This window comes from Hemicordylus capensis, chromosome 2 (genome assembly GCF_027244095.1).
Source record: "Hemicordylus capensis ecotype Gifberg chromosome 2, rHemCap1.1.pri, whole genome shotgun sequence".
Classification (NCBI taxonomy): Eukaryota; Metazoa; Chordata; class Lepidosauria; order Squamata; family Cordylidae; genus Hemicordylus; species Hemicordylus capensis.
In genome coordinates, this window is record NC_069658.1 from 364,451,290 (window position 1) to 364,469,108 (window position 17,819).

The window sequence follows — 17,819 nt, forward strand, 5'->3', positions numbered from 1 at the left end:
CTTAGGGACAATATTGGAGGATGGTAAAAGCCAAAGAGCAGTACTGAGGCCTAGCAGTTTTAAGGCAAAAAGAAGCAAAATGAAGGAGGCGGCAATCACCTCAACCACTGGGAGAACATTCTTGCTCCAACAGGGAAATGTCAATCTTTAAACAGATTTTTAACAAAACAAACACACAACTTCATGTAGGATCAAAGAAATTTGCAACACTGCCTAATGGTGATCTGCCTAATGGAGTAATACTACTAAAAATGCTATATGGTTTTTAAAAATACATTTTTAGGAACAGAAATCTGGTAACCAGAGGGAACCACAGTTTCTCTGCTAACATTGTGACATCAGAGCAGATGAACCAATGGCATCAAAATGTTGGGCAAGCAGAGCCAGAGGAAGAAAAAGCAAATGTGAGGAGAGAGAAAGGGATTGCAAGGTCATCAGGAGGAAGTTTGATGTGTTACGTGGCCTGCCATAATGAGGGGCCCATTGCTAATTAAAACATAACTAGCCAACTCCGCACAGAGCATCTGTGCGCTCTTTGAGGCTGGCGGTTCCCCCTTCCCCCCGCCTTCTACCCTAGTTTCTCCACCGCCGTCCTCCGCCTCTTCCTGGTGGCCTAGCTGCCTCCTCACCTTGGCCAGGCCGGGCCAGGCCCGTGCAGCTATGCTGCCCACCCGCCAGGCCCAGCCGCCTCTCCTCACCATCACCTCCTCCTCGCCGCTGCCGCTTCCTCACTGTGGCCGGCCCGGGCCTGTGTGGCTCTGCTGCCTGCCCAGCCACCTCTCCTCACTGCTGCCGCCTCCTCACCGCTGCCTCCCCTCATTCCCCCCCATTTTCTTTCCCGTGTGGCTCCGCTGCCCGCCCAGCCGGGCCCAGCTGCCTCTCCTCACTGCTGCCGCTGCTTCCTCACCACGGCCAGCCCAGGTCAGGCCCGCATGGCTCTGCCGCCTCTCCTCACTGCCACCGCCCCTTCCCGCCATCCGCTTCTGCCCCCCCCCCCCAATTTCCTTTCCCCCTTCCAGGCCTGTGACCAGGCTTAGGCCTACCTTTTCCACCCACCAAAAATCCCCATGCATCTCCACGCATCCGCATGCATTTCCGGACCCCTATTTCCGCCCGCTACTCACTGGCCTAGTGAAATAATTATATAGATAATTATATAGATGGGATAACACAGCAAAAAGTTCCTCCAGGTTTTTAGTCAAAGTTTAGGGGTGTGTTCATAAAATTGCCATTAAGTCGGTATGCTCAGCAGCAGATGTTCCTGGAGAATGTGTGCTCCCAATGGGCATGTCATCTGAACCCGCCCAAGTCTGGTTCCCAAAACTGAGAATTCTTCCAAGATTCTCCCAACTTGCATCTAACTTCTGCAGCCAAGAATTGAAGTTTGGTGGATGAAATTATGAGAATCTTAGTAATACAGCATAGGAACCAGATTTGAGCAGGTTCAGATAACACTCCTATCAGGAGTGTGTGCTTGCTGGGAACTTCCACAAAATTCTGGTTCCTAGTTTACCAATTTGACTGGGATCATGGTAACCCACTCTAGTTTATATTAACACAGTAAGGAATCCTTGGTTTGGTAGCCCTCTGATGCAGGGGCGTAGCTAGGGGAGATGGGGCCCGTGTTCATCCCTCTCTCTGGCGGCCCCCCAGACTGAGGGAGATAATGAAGAAAATAGGGAGGGGTGGAGCTGGGGGGGACCCTCAGGAGCTGTGGACCCGTGTTCTTTGAACCCTTTCGCTCAGTTATAGCTACGCCCCTGCTCTGATGCTCTCCATTTATATGCAGTTATGATGGTTCGAATCCCTGCGAGTATGTTCCCCAGACTATAGGAAACACCTATATCAGGCTCTAGAGATATAGGAAGATGCTGAAAGGCATCATCTCATACTATGCAGGAGATGGCAACGGTAAACCCCTCCTGTATTCTACCAAAGAAAACCACAAAGCTCTGCGGTCCCCAGAAGTTGACACTGACATGATGGCACAACTTTACTTTACCTTTATGATTAAAATATACTTTAACCATGCTTGTATAGGCACATGAATTCTTGCATGATAACTCAGAGAGGCTATTCTCACGATGGGGGAAAACCGGGCTAAAGAAAAACCCCGATCCCCACAGCCCCCGCAGGCTCTGTGACTGAGCTGGCAGTCATGTGGGCGGCTGATCTGGCCACCCAGGGCTCCCGCTCTCCCCGCAGACTTGAAAGAAGCTCTTCTCACCTTTTGTGAGAAGAGCTTCAGAGTGAACTCTGCATTTTGCGGGGGTGGGGGGAGTTGATAAATGGGCTACACATCTTGGCAGGCCTATCAATATCTCTAGGGTAGCCTAGAGGTTTGGAAATAGGAAGGGCAGTTGTGGTACAAGCCTATGCAAATGTACATGCACTGATAGTTATGATCTTACGATACATAACATAGAATGAAGGATGTCAGAACAGTATTATGTTGTAAAGACTTCACATTCACCTTCTGGTGGTTGTCAACGTCTTGTAAACATGCCATCTGAAAGCAACTCAGGAGTGTGATCATGAGGAAGAAACATTTCCAAGAAATGGCTAGTTAACTGGTGGGAATCACAACTCTTTAAAATTCCACAAACAATTGCCTTACATCTGGAGAAATATTTCCATTGAATGAAGCCAAGTGTCCACGAAGGTTTCCTCATTAAGAGTCAGGATCCATTTTAGTCTGAAAGATTTGAAAGTAATTTACTGCAACTATTAAAATGTTCACATGTCAGCAGGGAAAGCTCTTATGACCCTATTTGGTAACCTTTGATCTCTCACCTCATCCTCCTTCATTACCCTTATTCTTTGCGTCATCTTGAAAAAGAGATAAGCTATCAACCTGGTCTCAATATCCCCAAAGTACTGTGTGGTGTGTTTTTAAAAGCAGGAATGGATGCTTTCTCTCTCTCTTTTTAAAAAAATTATACACAACTACTCACTCAAAACATGTTCCTTCACATGGCTCTGAACTGTTAGCCACAAAAGCTTTTTAGAATCTCAGTTTTCATTTTCTCTTTTTCTGTCTAGCTAGCCTGTTTTGAGTGCTTTGTGTTTGCATCAGTTTTTCCTCAGGATATCTCAGAAACAGCAAGTATAGTTTCCTCTGCTTTCTAAGTAGAATCTCTGATTAGTCTTACACTTCTGAGTTTTGTGGTGGGAATAATTTTTGTTGAATGGATAAACTGGTATGTTGGACCTCAGCATTAAAAGAAAAAGTGGCCTGCAATGGAGACTTCTACTTTGAAATGGCAAGATTTCATAGATCCACACATATAAGGCTGAGTGATGCAACAGTCTCCAGAAATGAGTGATGAGCCAGTATTAAAAAATGGGGTTATTTGGGACTCTGCCCCCTGGATCCACATTGGATCAGACACAGACTTTTCCAGAATCTAAACAGAAAATGTATCCATTTTGGAACACAATGGATTTTCTTTATTAGATCGGACACTGTTGCTGAGGATGGACATACTGAAATTCAACAGAACAGATCCCTTCTTTAGGCCATCTAACACAAATCTGAGTTTCTCTGGTAAGGGAGTATATAATCGTTCTGTTATATACAGTGCCTACCACACAATGGGGCTATTCACATGACTGCCCATTCAGGTGGGCACGGCGAGGGCGGGGTTCAACCTTCCTTCCCCCAGATGAGCAGTCTGGATCCTTTCGGCAGGAAGCTGCATGCCCACATGACCTGCACTGCTGGGAGCAGCACGAATGACTATCCTCACTGCTCCTGGCAGCATGGAGCAATAGAGGCAAGGACTCCTTTTACAGGACTCCACATATCCCACAAGCCACTGCGCGGCCAACACAGTGCCTTGGGGGATTTCCCCATCAGACAAGTGTTCTAGGTGCCCATCTCTACATGAGCCCGGCAGCCAGGTTAAGGGAGCGCTTGCTCCCTTAACCTCGGCTAAGAGCCGGGCTTAGGAGCAGGGCTAGGCTGGGTGGGTGCGCTGGGATCCACACAGATCCTGGCGCTCCACATGAGCAGCCTCAATTGTACCAAAACACATCCTTATCAGTAGTAAGTGTGTCCTGTGAAGTTATTAACAAGCTCTCTCCAGTCTGGCGAGAGCTGACACCAGCTCTCCCTGTACCTGATTTGTATGAACTATTTTATTATATTTATTATACTATACTTTATTCTGCTTTTCAGACAAATAAGTGCACTATTCAGACACCAAGCAGGTGTGAGTTGGCTAGCTACATCCTCAGGACTGGCATGCTGGCTAGCCATGCCCTCCGGCTGTCCACATGTTCATTACTGGTGAACACCAAGTAGTGCTGAATGCGTAGAGGCTTTCTCCATGGGATTTAGAAGCCTAACAGGCTCCTAAATCATGTGAAGAAAGGCTCTGCACGCTTTGCCCTTGTTGCCTTTGAAGACCTGTGTTGAATGTATAGATGTGCAGGATGGGTGCACACTCCTGTTCTCCCTTCTGCTCACTGAATGTGTGGGGGGAATAACTAAAGAGGGCTATTGTTTTCCAAAGCAGTTCGTATCAATCAAAAATTGAAACATGGGCCTTGCCCTCAGGCTTTAACTAAAAACAAGACACGGGGTGAGTGGAGGGAGGGGAGAAGAGAGGAGAAGAGAGGAGAGGAAATGGAGAGAAATCAATTTGACAATGCCAAATGAAGTCTGAATTCTAAACAGGCTTTTATATCCAGTTGAGGCTAATAAATTAGGGTTGCCAGCAAGGGCCTTTATAGAGGGGATGTGACTACTTTGGGGACCAAACAACTTTTTTGCATGTGTTGCGGTGTCTGAAGTTTTGAGGAGCAGCTGGAACATTTTGTTGGCTGAGAATCCTTTGCTCTCATGAGCAGCTTCTCTTCCTCTGTCTCCTTCCCCTTCCTACTGACCATCCATCCAATGGGAAGCCAGAGGGGAGCTTCTCTTTCAATGGCAGGTTGCAGAGGCATGTGATGCAGGAGAGGGATAGGTGGGCCCGGCAGGTACAGTTTGTTTCCTTCATGTGATGGCTGTGGTGGTGGCGGTGATATGTTAGCAGTTAGCTAACTAATTTTACTCAGTTAGCAGCTACACCTGCTAGCTGAGTAAAAAGATACCTTTTAAAGTGGTGAATCTCTTATGTGTATCATGGGGAGAGTAACTGGCCCTATCCAACCCCAGCACAACATCCCTTCAGTGGCTGATGCTAGTGTGACCTTGCATTACTTTTTAGATTGTGGGCCTTTTGGGGACAGGGGACCATTGTATTATTTATTTTTCTTTGAAAACCACTGTGAAACCTTCTGTTGAAAAGCCGCATATAGATGTTTGTAGTAGTAGAGAACAGCAAGTGAATGGGAGACTCTGCACACACCACTACACCAGTATGCAAAGAGGTCAGCTCGGCAGCTAGCTGACTGGCCTCGAGCCAAGAGGTGAAGTTGCTGGCCTGGCTGGAGAAAGCAGGCTGGGTGACCAGTGGGGGAGGAGGAGAGAGGACTGTGTGTGCAGTTATCCTAACAGGAGATGAATTTAAAAGCAGGGGTTTTGAGAACTCGCCACCTAGGCAGCAGACTGAGCAGACACACAACTCACCTGGTCATCAGCTTCACACTGGTGAGCTGTATTCTCAAATTATTCCATTTTTATCAAAATATGAATATATAATACCAATAAAGATATGCCATTTGTATGCAAAGCAGAGACTTTTTGGAGACTTTTGGTGAAAAGCATCCTATATTTCCACTTTTTTGGTGATGAATTTCAAAAGTTTTTACCATCTGGACCTGGCAGCCCTAGGCTAATTTGGTCTTCCTTTGCTGGTGTTCTGGCTTGTAGTAGTGGTGCAACTACCCAATGGGCCTTAGGATCAAACAACATGTTAGAGCAGGGCTGCTCAACTTAGGCCCTCTGCAGATGTAACCCTACAACTCCCATAATCCATGGCTATTGGCCACTGTGGCTGGAGAATATGGGAGTTAAAGTCCAAAAACAGCTGCGGGGGCAGAGGGGCAGAGTTGAGCAGGCCTGTGTGTGCTTAGCACTTCCATGTTTGTTTTACTGTAAAATGTGGCCACACAGGGCCCTGGGCCATCAATTGAGCAGAGCTCCCTAGCCTAGTTGGTCTTCCCTATCCCCTTGCTGTCTTCCTGGGAGGGAAGGTGTGCAATATTTCAGGGGCCCTTGTTGCTCTGGTTAGAGGTACAGGGGCGTAACTATGATAGCACCCCACCCCCAGAGGCAAGTCACACGACTGACTCCTTCAGCCACACACACACCCGGGCTTCCTTCAGTTGTATTCTTCCTCTGAAATTGACGTGAGTGTTAAGACCTGGAGCTACCAGAACAGAATGTCTTTCTCTAGTACCATTAAATGACTTGCATCGTCCACAATTTACAAAACCTTTTAAAAAATAATTTAGGATGATGTTCTGTTGTGGCACATAGGTACTATGTATATATGTGTGTATATATATATATATGTGTGTTTGTGTGTATATATGTATGTGTGTGTGTGTGTGTGTGTGTGTGTGTATGTGTGTGTATATATATATATATATATATATATATATATATATATATATATATATATATTCCCTTCAGTGAGAGGGGGGGTGGCATTTAAAAATCTTGTCTCTGGGCCCACTACAATCTTGCTATGCCCCTGTAGTGGTAGGAAGTCCTGACCAGTCATCAGCTCCTTATGCATGCACATTACATCAGTACACATGTGTTCCAAAAGATGCATTTGTCTCCCTCAGATACCCTGTGAGTATAGCCTAAAAATGTAATGTGGGAGAGAAAGAAAGGTATTGAGAAAAATATGTACACTGATACATGAGACATGTATATGGAAAGAAGCCATCAGTTAGTCAGAGCTCCCTGCCTTGTTAACTTGTCTTTAAAGACTTGTCTTTATGTATTTGTTTCCATATTTGGAGTGGTCTTTTGTCATAATATAAACAAGAGGTCTGAGGTGTTGAACAAAACACATAGAAGAGGGACAAATGCTCCACATCAGCAGCATTGGTTTGGTATGGAGCAATATATGGACTTCCACTGTGCTCTGCAGTGCATTACATAAGAAAAAACAGCCTTGCTGGATCAGGCCCAAGGCCCATCTAGTCCAGCATCCTGTTTCACACAGTGGCCCACCAGATGCCTCTGGGGAGCCCACAGGCGAGAGGTATGTCCACAGGGATGCTTCTTCTTCTGCTCTTGCTCCCCTGCAACTGGTATTGAGAGGCATCGTGCCTCTACATTCATTCATACTTGGTGGGGATGGGGCATATGTAGTAATACATAAATGCACATAACACAGGGGCGGGGGGAGGGAACCAGACTGGAAAATCAAAGCATTCAGAAGCTTAATTTCATGAAGCAGGCTTTAGGTTTTAATCAAGAAGACAGTTACTAACCATGCGATTGTGGATAGATGACACCAACTCGATTCTGACTGATACTAGCGAAAGAGTTGTACTGCTGGAGCAGTGGCAGCAGCCAACCTGAGGCTCCAGCTGTTGGACCATTGTTGGACTACAACTCCCATCATAAATTGTTGGCTTTTTAGTCCAACAGCTGGGAAAGCCTTGGGCTGCCCACCCTGTGCTAGAGTGTACTAATAATAGGCATCCTGGCAATTAAGGTGCCTCTCTGGGTTCTGCTCCACAGTGAATAGTCCCAGCCAACTTTGAATACACAGTGGTGTTTTACTAGTGGTGGTGTTTTATTTGTGTGTGGGTGAAGGTGAATGCCTGCCTGGAGAGGAGGCTAGCTTTAATCAAAGAGGAGGCATTTTGCAAGGAAATTAAATGTAACAATTGACACTTAATGACTGGTTGTGTAACCATGGCAGGAGGGAATGGAAGCAATTAGCCTCTTGTATAGTAGCAATGGCAATGAAGTACAATATTCAGAGCAAAGAGCTCATCAGCTGTTGAAAGTACTGTATTTAATCCTCCTGACATTGCCAATTTAATCAATCACCCTGCATTGATTTTGTTCAAGTGCAGATAGAAGGAGGTAGCACTAGCATTTTCAGAGAGGCAGGTAGGAATCTGGATTGATTAAATGGCCTTTCCTAGGCAAAATTCACCCATTATTCTAAAGAGCACTTTAAGGGGAATTATAGTTTTTGTTTTTCTCCCAGTTCTCCCTTCCCCCAGTTTTGACAGTAGCACAACAATCAGGGCACAGTTAGGGGAGAAAGGGCCTATGTTCACCCCTCTCTCTGGCGGCCCCTCAGAGTGAGGAGATAATGAAGAAAATAGGAAGGGCTGGGGCTAGGGTCCCTCAGGAGCTGGGGGGCCCAAGTTGTTTGAACCCATTAGCTCAATTATAGCTCCACCCCTGACAATGATGCAGACAGGATTGTTCATTGATAAGACTGAATGACTAATCACAAAACGTTGAAATCTGCATGCTTGTATGAGCAGTAGTACTTTGTTCATGGAGCCAAAAGGGAGAAACAAATATATTTTTAGAAAAATTAAAAAGCATGCACAAGTGTGTTCCCATAAACACACACATGCTCTTACTCAGTTTATATATAACACAAGGAACTTTCCAGATGATCAGATTTTCACACAGTTGCCTCATAAGAGTGTATTTTTGCTCTGGGACCATTACATTTTCTAAGCACTCAAACTGCAATATTTTGTATCTGAGAAATTGTGATTCTTCTGTCGATGCATTGCTATTGCAGCTGTTGTGTAGAAGGTAGCATTGTGATTGTCTGAACATCTGTTAATAACATTGGCTGAAATGTGATTTCAAGCAGTCCAAGCTTTTCTCATGCTAATGTGTCATTTGGATTTTTTTGAATCTGCCATGCCTATACAATCAGACATTGTGCTCATCTAGCCTTTTAAAAAAATATATATTTATTATTATTTATTTCTTCATTCAGTTTATATATAATGCCCTCCCTAAAGTGGCTCAGGATAGTTTACATTAAATTCAAAAACACACAATAAAACAATTAAAATAAAATAAAACCCCATTTAAACCAGATTAAAATTAAAATTCACACTAGATATCATTAAAAGCCAGGCTAAAAAGATGGGTCTTTAAGGCTCTCCTGAAACCCTCCAAGAAATTTAATCCTTTTATATCCATGAGGAGCATGTTCCACAACCCAGGGATGACAACTGAGAAAGCCCAATCCCAGGTCGCCACCAAATGAACTGGTGGCATCCAAAGAAGGACCCCTCCTGATGATCTTAATGAGAGCTAGGGTCTTGTAGAGAAAGGCACAGGTAACCCAGACCCAGGGCTGTCCCTAGGCGGGTGCAGGGCTAGGGGCAGGGCTGGGGGCAAATCAGCATGTGCGGGGGCCCCTTAACATCTCAAATAAATAAATAATATATTTTTAATGTAAAACCAAGACACAAAAATATACAGTTTAACACAGAAGAGATGCGCCTAGGTAAATTTACCAAACTCCCTCTGATACACTCTTTTCCTTCCCACCATACACACCTCCCTTTACATACACACACACACTCCCTCACTCCCACTTTCCTTCCCACTCCATTCTTTTCCTTCCCACCCCACACATCTCCCTCTACAGTCTACAAACACACACCTACAGTACACACACAAACAAACACACATGACCTCCACTTCTGCTACAAACACACACCTACAGTACACACACACACACACTCACTCCACTTTTGGATCCTTTAAAATTTTATACTATTTTATATATTGCCATGCACACGCGTTATCTCTTATTCTATCTCCCAGCACTGGTGCACTGGAGCTCCTGGCAGAAGTCCCTCCCCTGGCATTCCCATTGGATAAGGAAGCCTGTAGGGAGATGGAAGGAGGCAGAAGGGAAGGCAAGCAGTTCGAGAGCCTTCTCCAAGCTAAAAACATCAGAGGTGGTGGGGGTTGGGGAGAGAATACCAATGTGCCTGCAAGCCTGTGCCTCCTCTCGCTGCTCTCTGGGCTCCACTGTAGTCCAGATGCCTGCTATCCACTGCCACCGCCTCCTCCTCCTCCACCACCACCTCCACCTCTGCTTGCCTGCTAAGAGCTGTGCTGAGAACCAGCCAGCCAGCCTGCCAGCTGCCTGCCTGCCTGTTGACCAACTGGCCGGCCACCACACTGCATCCTCCTCCTCCTCCTCTGTCCTCCAACTGGCTCCATCTGTAGTAGATCTCGACAGAAGTCTTGCGAGATAAGACTCTTTGAACCCTCACGTGACTTCGGATGAGATTTACAGCAGGAGGAGGAGGAGGAAACCCGGCCGGGGGGGGGGGGAGTGGTGATGGCGGTGGTGACCTGGCCATGTAGAGGAGGAAATGGAGAGTGTGCTGCTGCTGCCGCCATCACCACTGTGGGGCCCAGTGCAACCACATCGGTCGCCCCACCTTAAGGATGGGCCTGTCCAGACCTAGCCGTTCAGGGCTTTAAATGTAATAACCAGCACTTTGTACCTTGCCCAGAAACATATCAGCAGTCAGTGCAACTGTTTTAGAAGAGGCATAATGTGGTTTCTCTGGGATACACCAAAGATCAATCTGGCTGCTGCATTTCGAACTAATGAAGTTTCCAAACTATATAGAAAGACAGCCCTATGTAGAGCACATTGTAGTATTTCAGCCTGGAGGTTACCAGCTGGTGTACTACTGTTTTCAGTTAATTCTCCTCAAGGAACGGGTGGAGTTGTTAAATCAATTGCATCTGGTAAAAAGTGTTCCTGGCCACAGCCTCAACCTGAGGTAGCCAGAGTGGGCTTCTTAAGAGGGGATCTAACCACTGCCTCCTTCAAACAAGGTGGCATCCTGCCTTCCCTCAGTGACTGTGATGAACACTAGCAAAGTTACCCCTGTCCGTCATTGCATGATCTTTTGGTATTAAGTTTATTGTTTATTTCCGGATTTATATCCCATTTTTCAGGAGGAAAATTTCAAAGTGGCATACAGTCTTGTAACATGAGATAAAACACACAAATGAGCATTAAAACTACAATAAAACAGATATCACAAACCATCATATACTCTGCTTTGAAGAAGCTTAAAAGCAGTTACAAATAAAAATGTCTTAAACTGAAGACAGACAAGGAGGAAGCCAGTCTAACTCCTCTGGGGAGAATGTTCTAGAGGTGTCATGCTGCCACAGAAAGGGCTTTGTTCCTTTATGCAGTCATTCACTTATAGCACACTCATCCCCTCTACCTCTGGAACACATCTACCCAGATTTTTTTTCTTTTAAGAAAAGTGGTTAAATAGTTATACTTCAATTGACCATGTCATAAATCAACAGGAAGTCATCACCTATGGCAGCAAATTCCAGAGGGGCTGCTATTCTCCTGCCTCCAGTCTCAGTCTATGTATGTCATTTAAAAAATGAACTAGAGTCCATGGGAGAGGGGTGGATTTTTACTGCAGCACTGAGCAAGAAACTCTCCCCACAACAAAGCAACCTCCCCCCCCCACATCAATTACACATCAGTTTCCTTTAAAAAATCTTGTTACAGGAGGCAAGGCTGTCATCCTAGAGATCTTGCACTGAGTGATCAGTGAAACTCCATACGTGTGGGCTTTCATAAATTTTAAATCTATATTGTTTATGGGTGCCAATTCCAGACAGGTAGCTATGTTAGTCTGTTACAACAAAAACAAAAGGTGTCTTGTGGCACCTTAAAGACATAGATTTATTGTGGCATGATTTTTCATGGACTGGAGCCCACTTTCCGTGTGTGTGGGGGCGGGTTGGTCCACCATTGCATCCTCTCAATGTTATGCAGTGGAGCTCTTCCAGGCGATGCAGGTGCCTCTTGAAATCTGGCCCCGGGGCAAGATGTGTTAGAACCCTTGGTAGCATGCTGTGGTGCATTTGCACAGCACTTTGAGGATAAAGTAGCTCACATTCACCATGAGTTGGACTCTAGTTGATGCAGTGTCATTGGGAGAGGTGTCCAGAGTACCACCTGGTCCAGTTTTGCTGGAAGACTTTCAATTACTGGTGCCCGAGGATGTGGACAAGGTGTTCAGTTGAGTTCGGCCGACGATGTGCATGCTTGACCCTTGCCATTCATGGATTATTAAATCTAGTAGGGAGGGAATTTTTAGTTGGGTCCAACAGGCTCTAAATGCCTCATTGAGAGAGTGCTCCCAGCTCCATTGAGGGAAGCTATTATTCGACCACTTCTAAAGAAATCTAGTCTGGAGGACCCAGAGGATGTAAACAGCTATAGGCCTGTGGCCAATATTCCCTTCCTAGGCAAGGTGCTTGAGCGTGTAGTGGCTGACTAGCTCCAGACGCTCTTGCAGGAAGTGATTATCTAGATCTATTGCAACCAGGCTTCAGGAACTTCTTTGGTTGCCCTGTGGAATGATCTGTGTAGAGAGACGGAGAGTGCAACCCTGCTAATTCTCTTGAACCTCTCAGCAGCTTTTGTTACAGTTGACCATTGTATCCTTTTGGTTAGGTTGGCTGAGCTGGATGTGGGAGGCACTGCTTGGAAGTGTTTCTGTTCCTACTTTGAGACCCATTTCCAAAAGGTGATGCTGGAGGATTAGTGTTCAGCCCCTTGGCAGTTGTGCTTTGGGGTTCCATAGGGGTCCATTCTTTCCCCTATGCTACATGAAGCCGCTGGGAGAGGTCATCTGAAGAAATGGCCTGAGGTGTCATAAATATGTGGATGACACTGAGTTGTATCTCTCTTTTTCATCAGGTGCAGGTGAGGTGGTGACTGTCCTGAATCAGTGCCTGGATGCAGTAATGGTAGGGTTGCCAGGTCTAGGTGGTAAAAATAGTTGAAATCTGTCACCACAAAGATGTAAATAGTTGGTTCTGTTCACCAAAAAAGTCTCTCAAAAGTCTCCATTTTGCATTTAAAAACTGTATACAATTTACATATGTTAATTGGTATAATACATGCATGCTTTGCTATAAACAAGATAATTTGAGAATAAATACAGCTCACAGACTTCTTTTCCCACACAGTTCAAACACCAGCCTTCCTCTAACTGGATCACAGAATCCTATGGGACAAATGGTACATTTTCTTTTTGTTTTCAAGGGGGAGAGAAACCACCACAGTACCCTTTCCACCCAGTTCAAATACCAGTAACCTCTGGATCACAGAATCCCGTGGGGCAAATGGGGCATTTAATTTCATCTCAGTGAGTCACTGAGAAAACAAGGAGGAAGGCTGCTGCAAAAAACACATAGCTGGGGAAATGGGATGGGAATTGCCAGCACAGCAGCAGCATACAAATGAGTAAGAGTAAGACTATTGTTTCCAATGGGCCTACTCAGTTCACAGCCACTGATTGTTTTGAATCCCTCGGTGCTTGCAGCAGGATCGTTGGAATTCTGGAAACTCCCTCCAGGTCAGAAACAGTTGCAGGGGTTTTTAAATAGTTGCAAATCTGGGGTAAAAGTCCACATCTGGGAACCCAAAGTAATGGACTGGATGAGGGTGAAGAAGTTGAGACTCAATCCAGACAAGATGGAAGTACTGTTGGTTGGTGGTTCCTCTGCCTGGGTAAATGATATTTAGCCTGTTCTAGATGGGGTTGCACTCCCCCTGAAGGACTAGGTGCACAATCTGGGGGTGCTCATTGATCCAGTACTGTCACTAGAGACTCAAGTGACCTCCATGGCTCGGAGCACCTTTTTTCAGCTTTGGCCGATATGCCAACTGCGACCATACCTGGATAGAGATAACTTGGCCACAGTTACTCTTGCTCTGGTAACCTCTTGTTTAGATTACTGCAATGTGTTGTATGTGGGTCTGCCTTTGAAAATGGTCCGGAAAGTGCAGTTGGTACAAAACAGGGCTGCAAGATTACTAACGGGGACTGATCGTATTACGCCAGTGCTTCATCAGCTGCACTGGCTCCCAGTCCATTTCCGGGCACAATTCAAAGTGCTAGTGTTAACCTTTAAAGGCCTAAATGGCTTGGGACTGGGTTACCTGAGAGAGTGCCTTGCCCCATGTGTCCTGACTCGAAACTTAAAATCTTCTTCAGAGGCCCTGCTCTGAGTGTCCCTGCCAAACAAGGTGAGGTGGGTGTCTACTAGGTAGAGGGCGTGTTCAGTGGTTGCACCCCGTTTAGGGAACAGCTTCCCCAGTGAGGTTTGCCTGGCATCATCACTTTGTTCTCTTACATGCTAGGTAAAGACCTCTCTGTTCATTCAGGCCTTTTAAATTTGATTTTTAAATTCAGTTTTTAAAACTGACTTTTAAAAGCTTTAAAATTGTTTCGTACTATATTTTGTGGGGTGTTTTTTGGGTGTGTGTGTGTTGTGATTTCATGTGTGTTATGCATTCTTACTCGATGTTTTAATGGTGTGTTGTAAGCCACCCAGAGAATAATTTGTTATGGGGCAGCTAACAAAGTGGGGGTATCATCATCATCATCATCATCATTGAAGTGGGATCTGACTAAGAAAGCATCTGCCAAAATAAATCTGGTCGTCTTTAAGGTGCTGCAAGACTCTCTTTTACTTCTACAGGGATAAGCAAACATAAGAACACCCCTGCTGGATCTTCCCATCTAGTCCAGCATCCTGTTTCACACAGTGGCCCACCAGATGCCTCGGAGAAGCCCACAGGAAAGAGCCGAGGGCACACCCTCTCTCTTGCTGTTGCTCCCCTGCAACTGGAATTCAAAGGCCTCTGAGGCTGGAGAGAGAACCAAGAGGATAAATATGGTAACTTTGCTCTATTAACAGCAGCCTTGCAGTTTATTCTAGACAAGCTGCACAGTTGTTAATTGCTTAAATAAAAGAGAAAAAAGAAAAGAAAAGAAAAACCCTTTACCTCTAATAATCAAGGTACATGTTGTTCCCAGATACAACAATCTTTCCCGTCCCCTTGGAGTGCAGGCAGGGTTTCCCCCGCCAGGAATATTGGCCCCACCAAGTGGTAATGCTCTTATTTAGTGTGTAATAATCAGTGCTATGGAAGAAGATGGAGAAAAGGGTTTATATTAATGCCCATATTTTGAGGCAAAGCTTACACAGTTTGCAAAGTAGAGGAAGCACAAGATTCTCCTTCTTCTCTATTACAGCCATTAAGGAGCAATGAATTAAAAAAGACGCAGCTAGTGTCTCTAGACACAAGCAGAGAAAGAGAGATTTTCCCGTACCTTTCATAATAGGCATGAGGTACTGTACAACTACCATCTGTGAACTGTCAAATTCATACTAATATTTTCCCAAACAATCATGGACATGCTTGTGGCTGAGGACAGGTGACATGAACTGTGTTAACAGTTAACAGATCTGTGTTAACAGATCCACAATGGTAATTTTGGAGGCTTGGACTTCCTTGGCTTTAGAAGGCCTCAGTGATGTGAGTCACTGGATCTAGATTTCAAATTGGTATAGATTGGTGTGGAATCCTGTACTTTCATTAGGATATATATCCCTACACAACAGAGAATAGGAGACAAGAGTTAACAGTTCCTTCCTGCTGAGTCTTTCTGTTTGAAATGGATGGATAACAGAACCTGTTGTTCTGTCTATATCTATTGTCATACTACCACTATGGATATTTATATACTGCTTTTCAACCAAAATTTTTGAATCAGTTTATATAGAAAAATACATAATAAATAAATCAGATTGTTCCCTGTCCCCAAAGGACTCACAATCACTAATAAATATCAAGTAGCAACAGCCACTGGAGAGATGCTGTGCTGAAGTCGGATGGGAGATATTTGCTATTCCCTTGCTAAATATAAGAGATTCACCACTTAAAAGCTGATCTATAACTGATCTATTATCAGGGTCTAACTGATCAGCATACTATCTAGCAAGCCACCATAATGACTTTCTTCATTTGGCCATTGTGGTTGTGGATGATGGCAGTTGTAGTCCAGCAACAGCTGGGGACCCAAGGTTGGGGACCCTGGTCTAGACAGAGGATCAAACTAGATATTATTTTAATATGTGAGTGGGACTGGCATGGTTATTAATTAAAGAACACACATTTACCCAATAAAAAGCAGCCGCATTGTACACCCTATAGATTGGGATCATGCAAGAGGTATAACTATCTCCCCATTATGGAACGGATCTGGATTGCACTCCCCAAGGCTGCTAGTTGCCCTGGGGGTGGGAGGGGGTGGGAGGAAGAATCTAACATTGGTGCAATAAGGTCTTTCTTCCCCACAGCAAATAGCACAGCCGCTGGGGTGGATGTAATCCTGATCAGGACTATGGCCCAGAAAGTTAACTTCACCCGTGCCATGGACCTGCTTCACTGGGACATTATCCAGTTTCTGTTTATTAAATAAATAACCCCTGCTAACTTGGCAAAGAGGCACCTTTTAACGTGGTCATTCTCTTTATTTAGCAGGGGGAGAGTAACTGCTATCCACCCCCAGCACAGTATCCTTCCAGTGACTGTTGCTGGTGTCTATCTTATGTTTCTTTTAGATTGTGAGCCCTTTGGGTACAGGGAGCCATCTTATCTTATGTATTTATTATTTCTCTGTGTAAACCGCCCAGAGCCATTTTTGGAAGGGCGATATAGAAATAGAATTATTATTATTGTTGCTGTTGTTCTTGTTGTTGTTAATAATAATAATAATAATAGTAAAAAGATCGAACAGACTGACTACAAACAAAGGCATGACAAAGTAGCAGGGATGATACACTGGAACATTTGCAAAAAATACAAGCTACGTGTAGCCAAAAATTGGTGGGACCATAAAATTGAAAAAGTTGAAGAAAATGATGATGTAAAAATATTATGGGACTTCCGACTACAGACAGACAAACATCTGCCACACAATAAACCAGATATAACTGTAGTTGAGAAGAAAGAAAAACAACTCAAAATAATCGACATAGCAATACCAGGGGATAGCAGAACAGAAGAAAAAGAAATAGAAAAAATCACCAAATACAAAGATCTACAAATTGAAATTGAAAGGCTGTGGCAGAAAAAGACCTAAATAATCCCAGTGGTAATTGGCGCCCTGGGTGCAGTTCCAAAACACCTTGAAGGGCACCTCAACACCATAGGGGCCACAGAAATCACCATCAGCCAATTACAAAAAGCAGCTTTACTGGGAACAGCCTATATTCTGCGACGATATCTATAACAACAGCAACAACATTGACAATAAAATTCTGGCATCCCAGGTCCTTGGGAAGGACTCGATGTCTGGATAAAACAAACCAGTCAATAACACCTGTCTGACTGTGTAAAATAATATATAATAATCTGTCCCCCAGTGGGCACTACCTTGGTGTGGTTGTGGGGCTTGTGTGATCTGAGGAAGGTGAGAGCTATGCCAGAGGTCCAACCATACTGGACAGGTCTCACCAGAGGAGCCAGACAAAGAGTGCCTCTCCCATTAAAAATATTGTGAGACGTAACTTTAATAAATCTATACCGGATTGGTTGTCGCCCGGGTCAACAAGGACTGCGCCAGGTGCTGGAGTCCCTGGACATCTGGTGGCAAGTGGGCAACAGGACTCAGGATCTTCAGGTGAGCAACCAGGGCTGAAGACAGCAAAGTTACTGGAAGAAACGTCACTTAACCGGAAAAAATATACAAAAAATGCCAACAAGGAAATAATGATCTGCTATTAGAAGTCTAGTCCGACTAGAAGAGGTTATTTAAAAAGAATGTACCAAATTTGGAAAGAGAAGCATCCAGATACAGAAATAACAGAACAAAGGCTAGCAGACCAGAGAAGATTCATAATAAGAAATAAAGTATTCACAGGAGTTGAGCTGGAAGAACTGCAAAGAGCAACACAGGCTCAAGATATGGAAGAAGAATTACAACCAATTGAAGAAGTTGCTCAGGCGCAGGTGGAGGAGGTGTTGGAAATAGAGGATGCCACTGTTGCTGAA

At 44.7% G+C, this 17,819-nt stretch overlaps 1 protein-coding gene across 5 annotated transcripts in view; it reads left to right on the top strand.

Moving 5' to 3' along the window:
- ADRB2 (adrenoceptor beta 2) overlaps positions 1–17,819 on the top strand; it is a 128,557-nt gene that overhangs the window by 85,056 nt on the left and 25,682 nt on the right. For 3 of the 5 annotated variants that reach the window (XM_053298037.1, XM_053298039.1, XM_053298038.1), the window contains exon 2: positions 14,459–14,656. The exons of the other annotated variants lie outside the window; for them this stretch is intronic. In XM_053298037.1, the coding sequence (XP_053154012.1) occupies positions 14,459–14,625 (167 nt within the window). In that variant the 3' untranslated portion in view covers positions 14,626–14,656. The remainder of the gene's footprint in view (positions 1–14,458; positions 14,657–17,819) is intronic. 5 annotated transcript variants of the gene reach the window in all.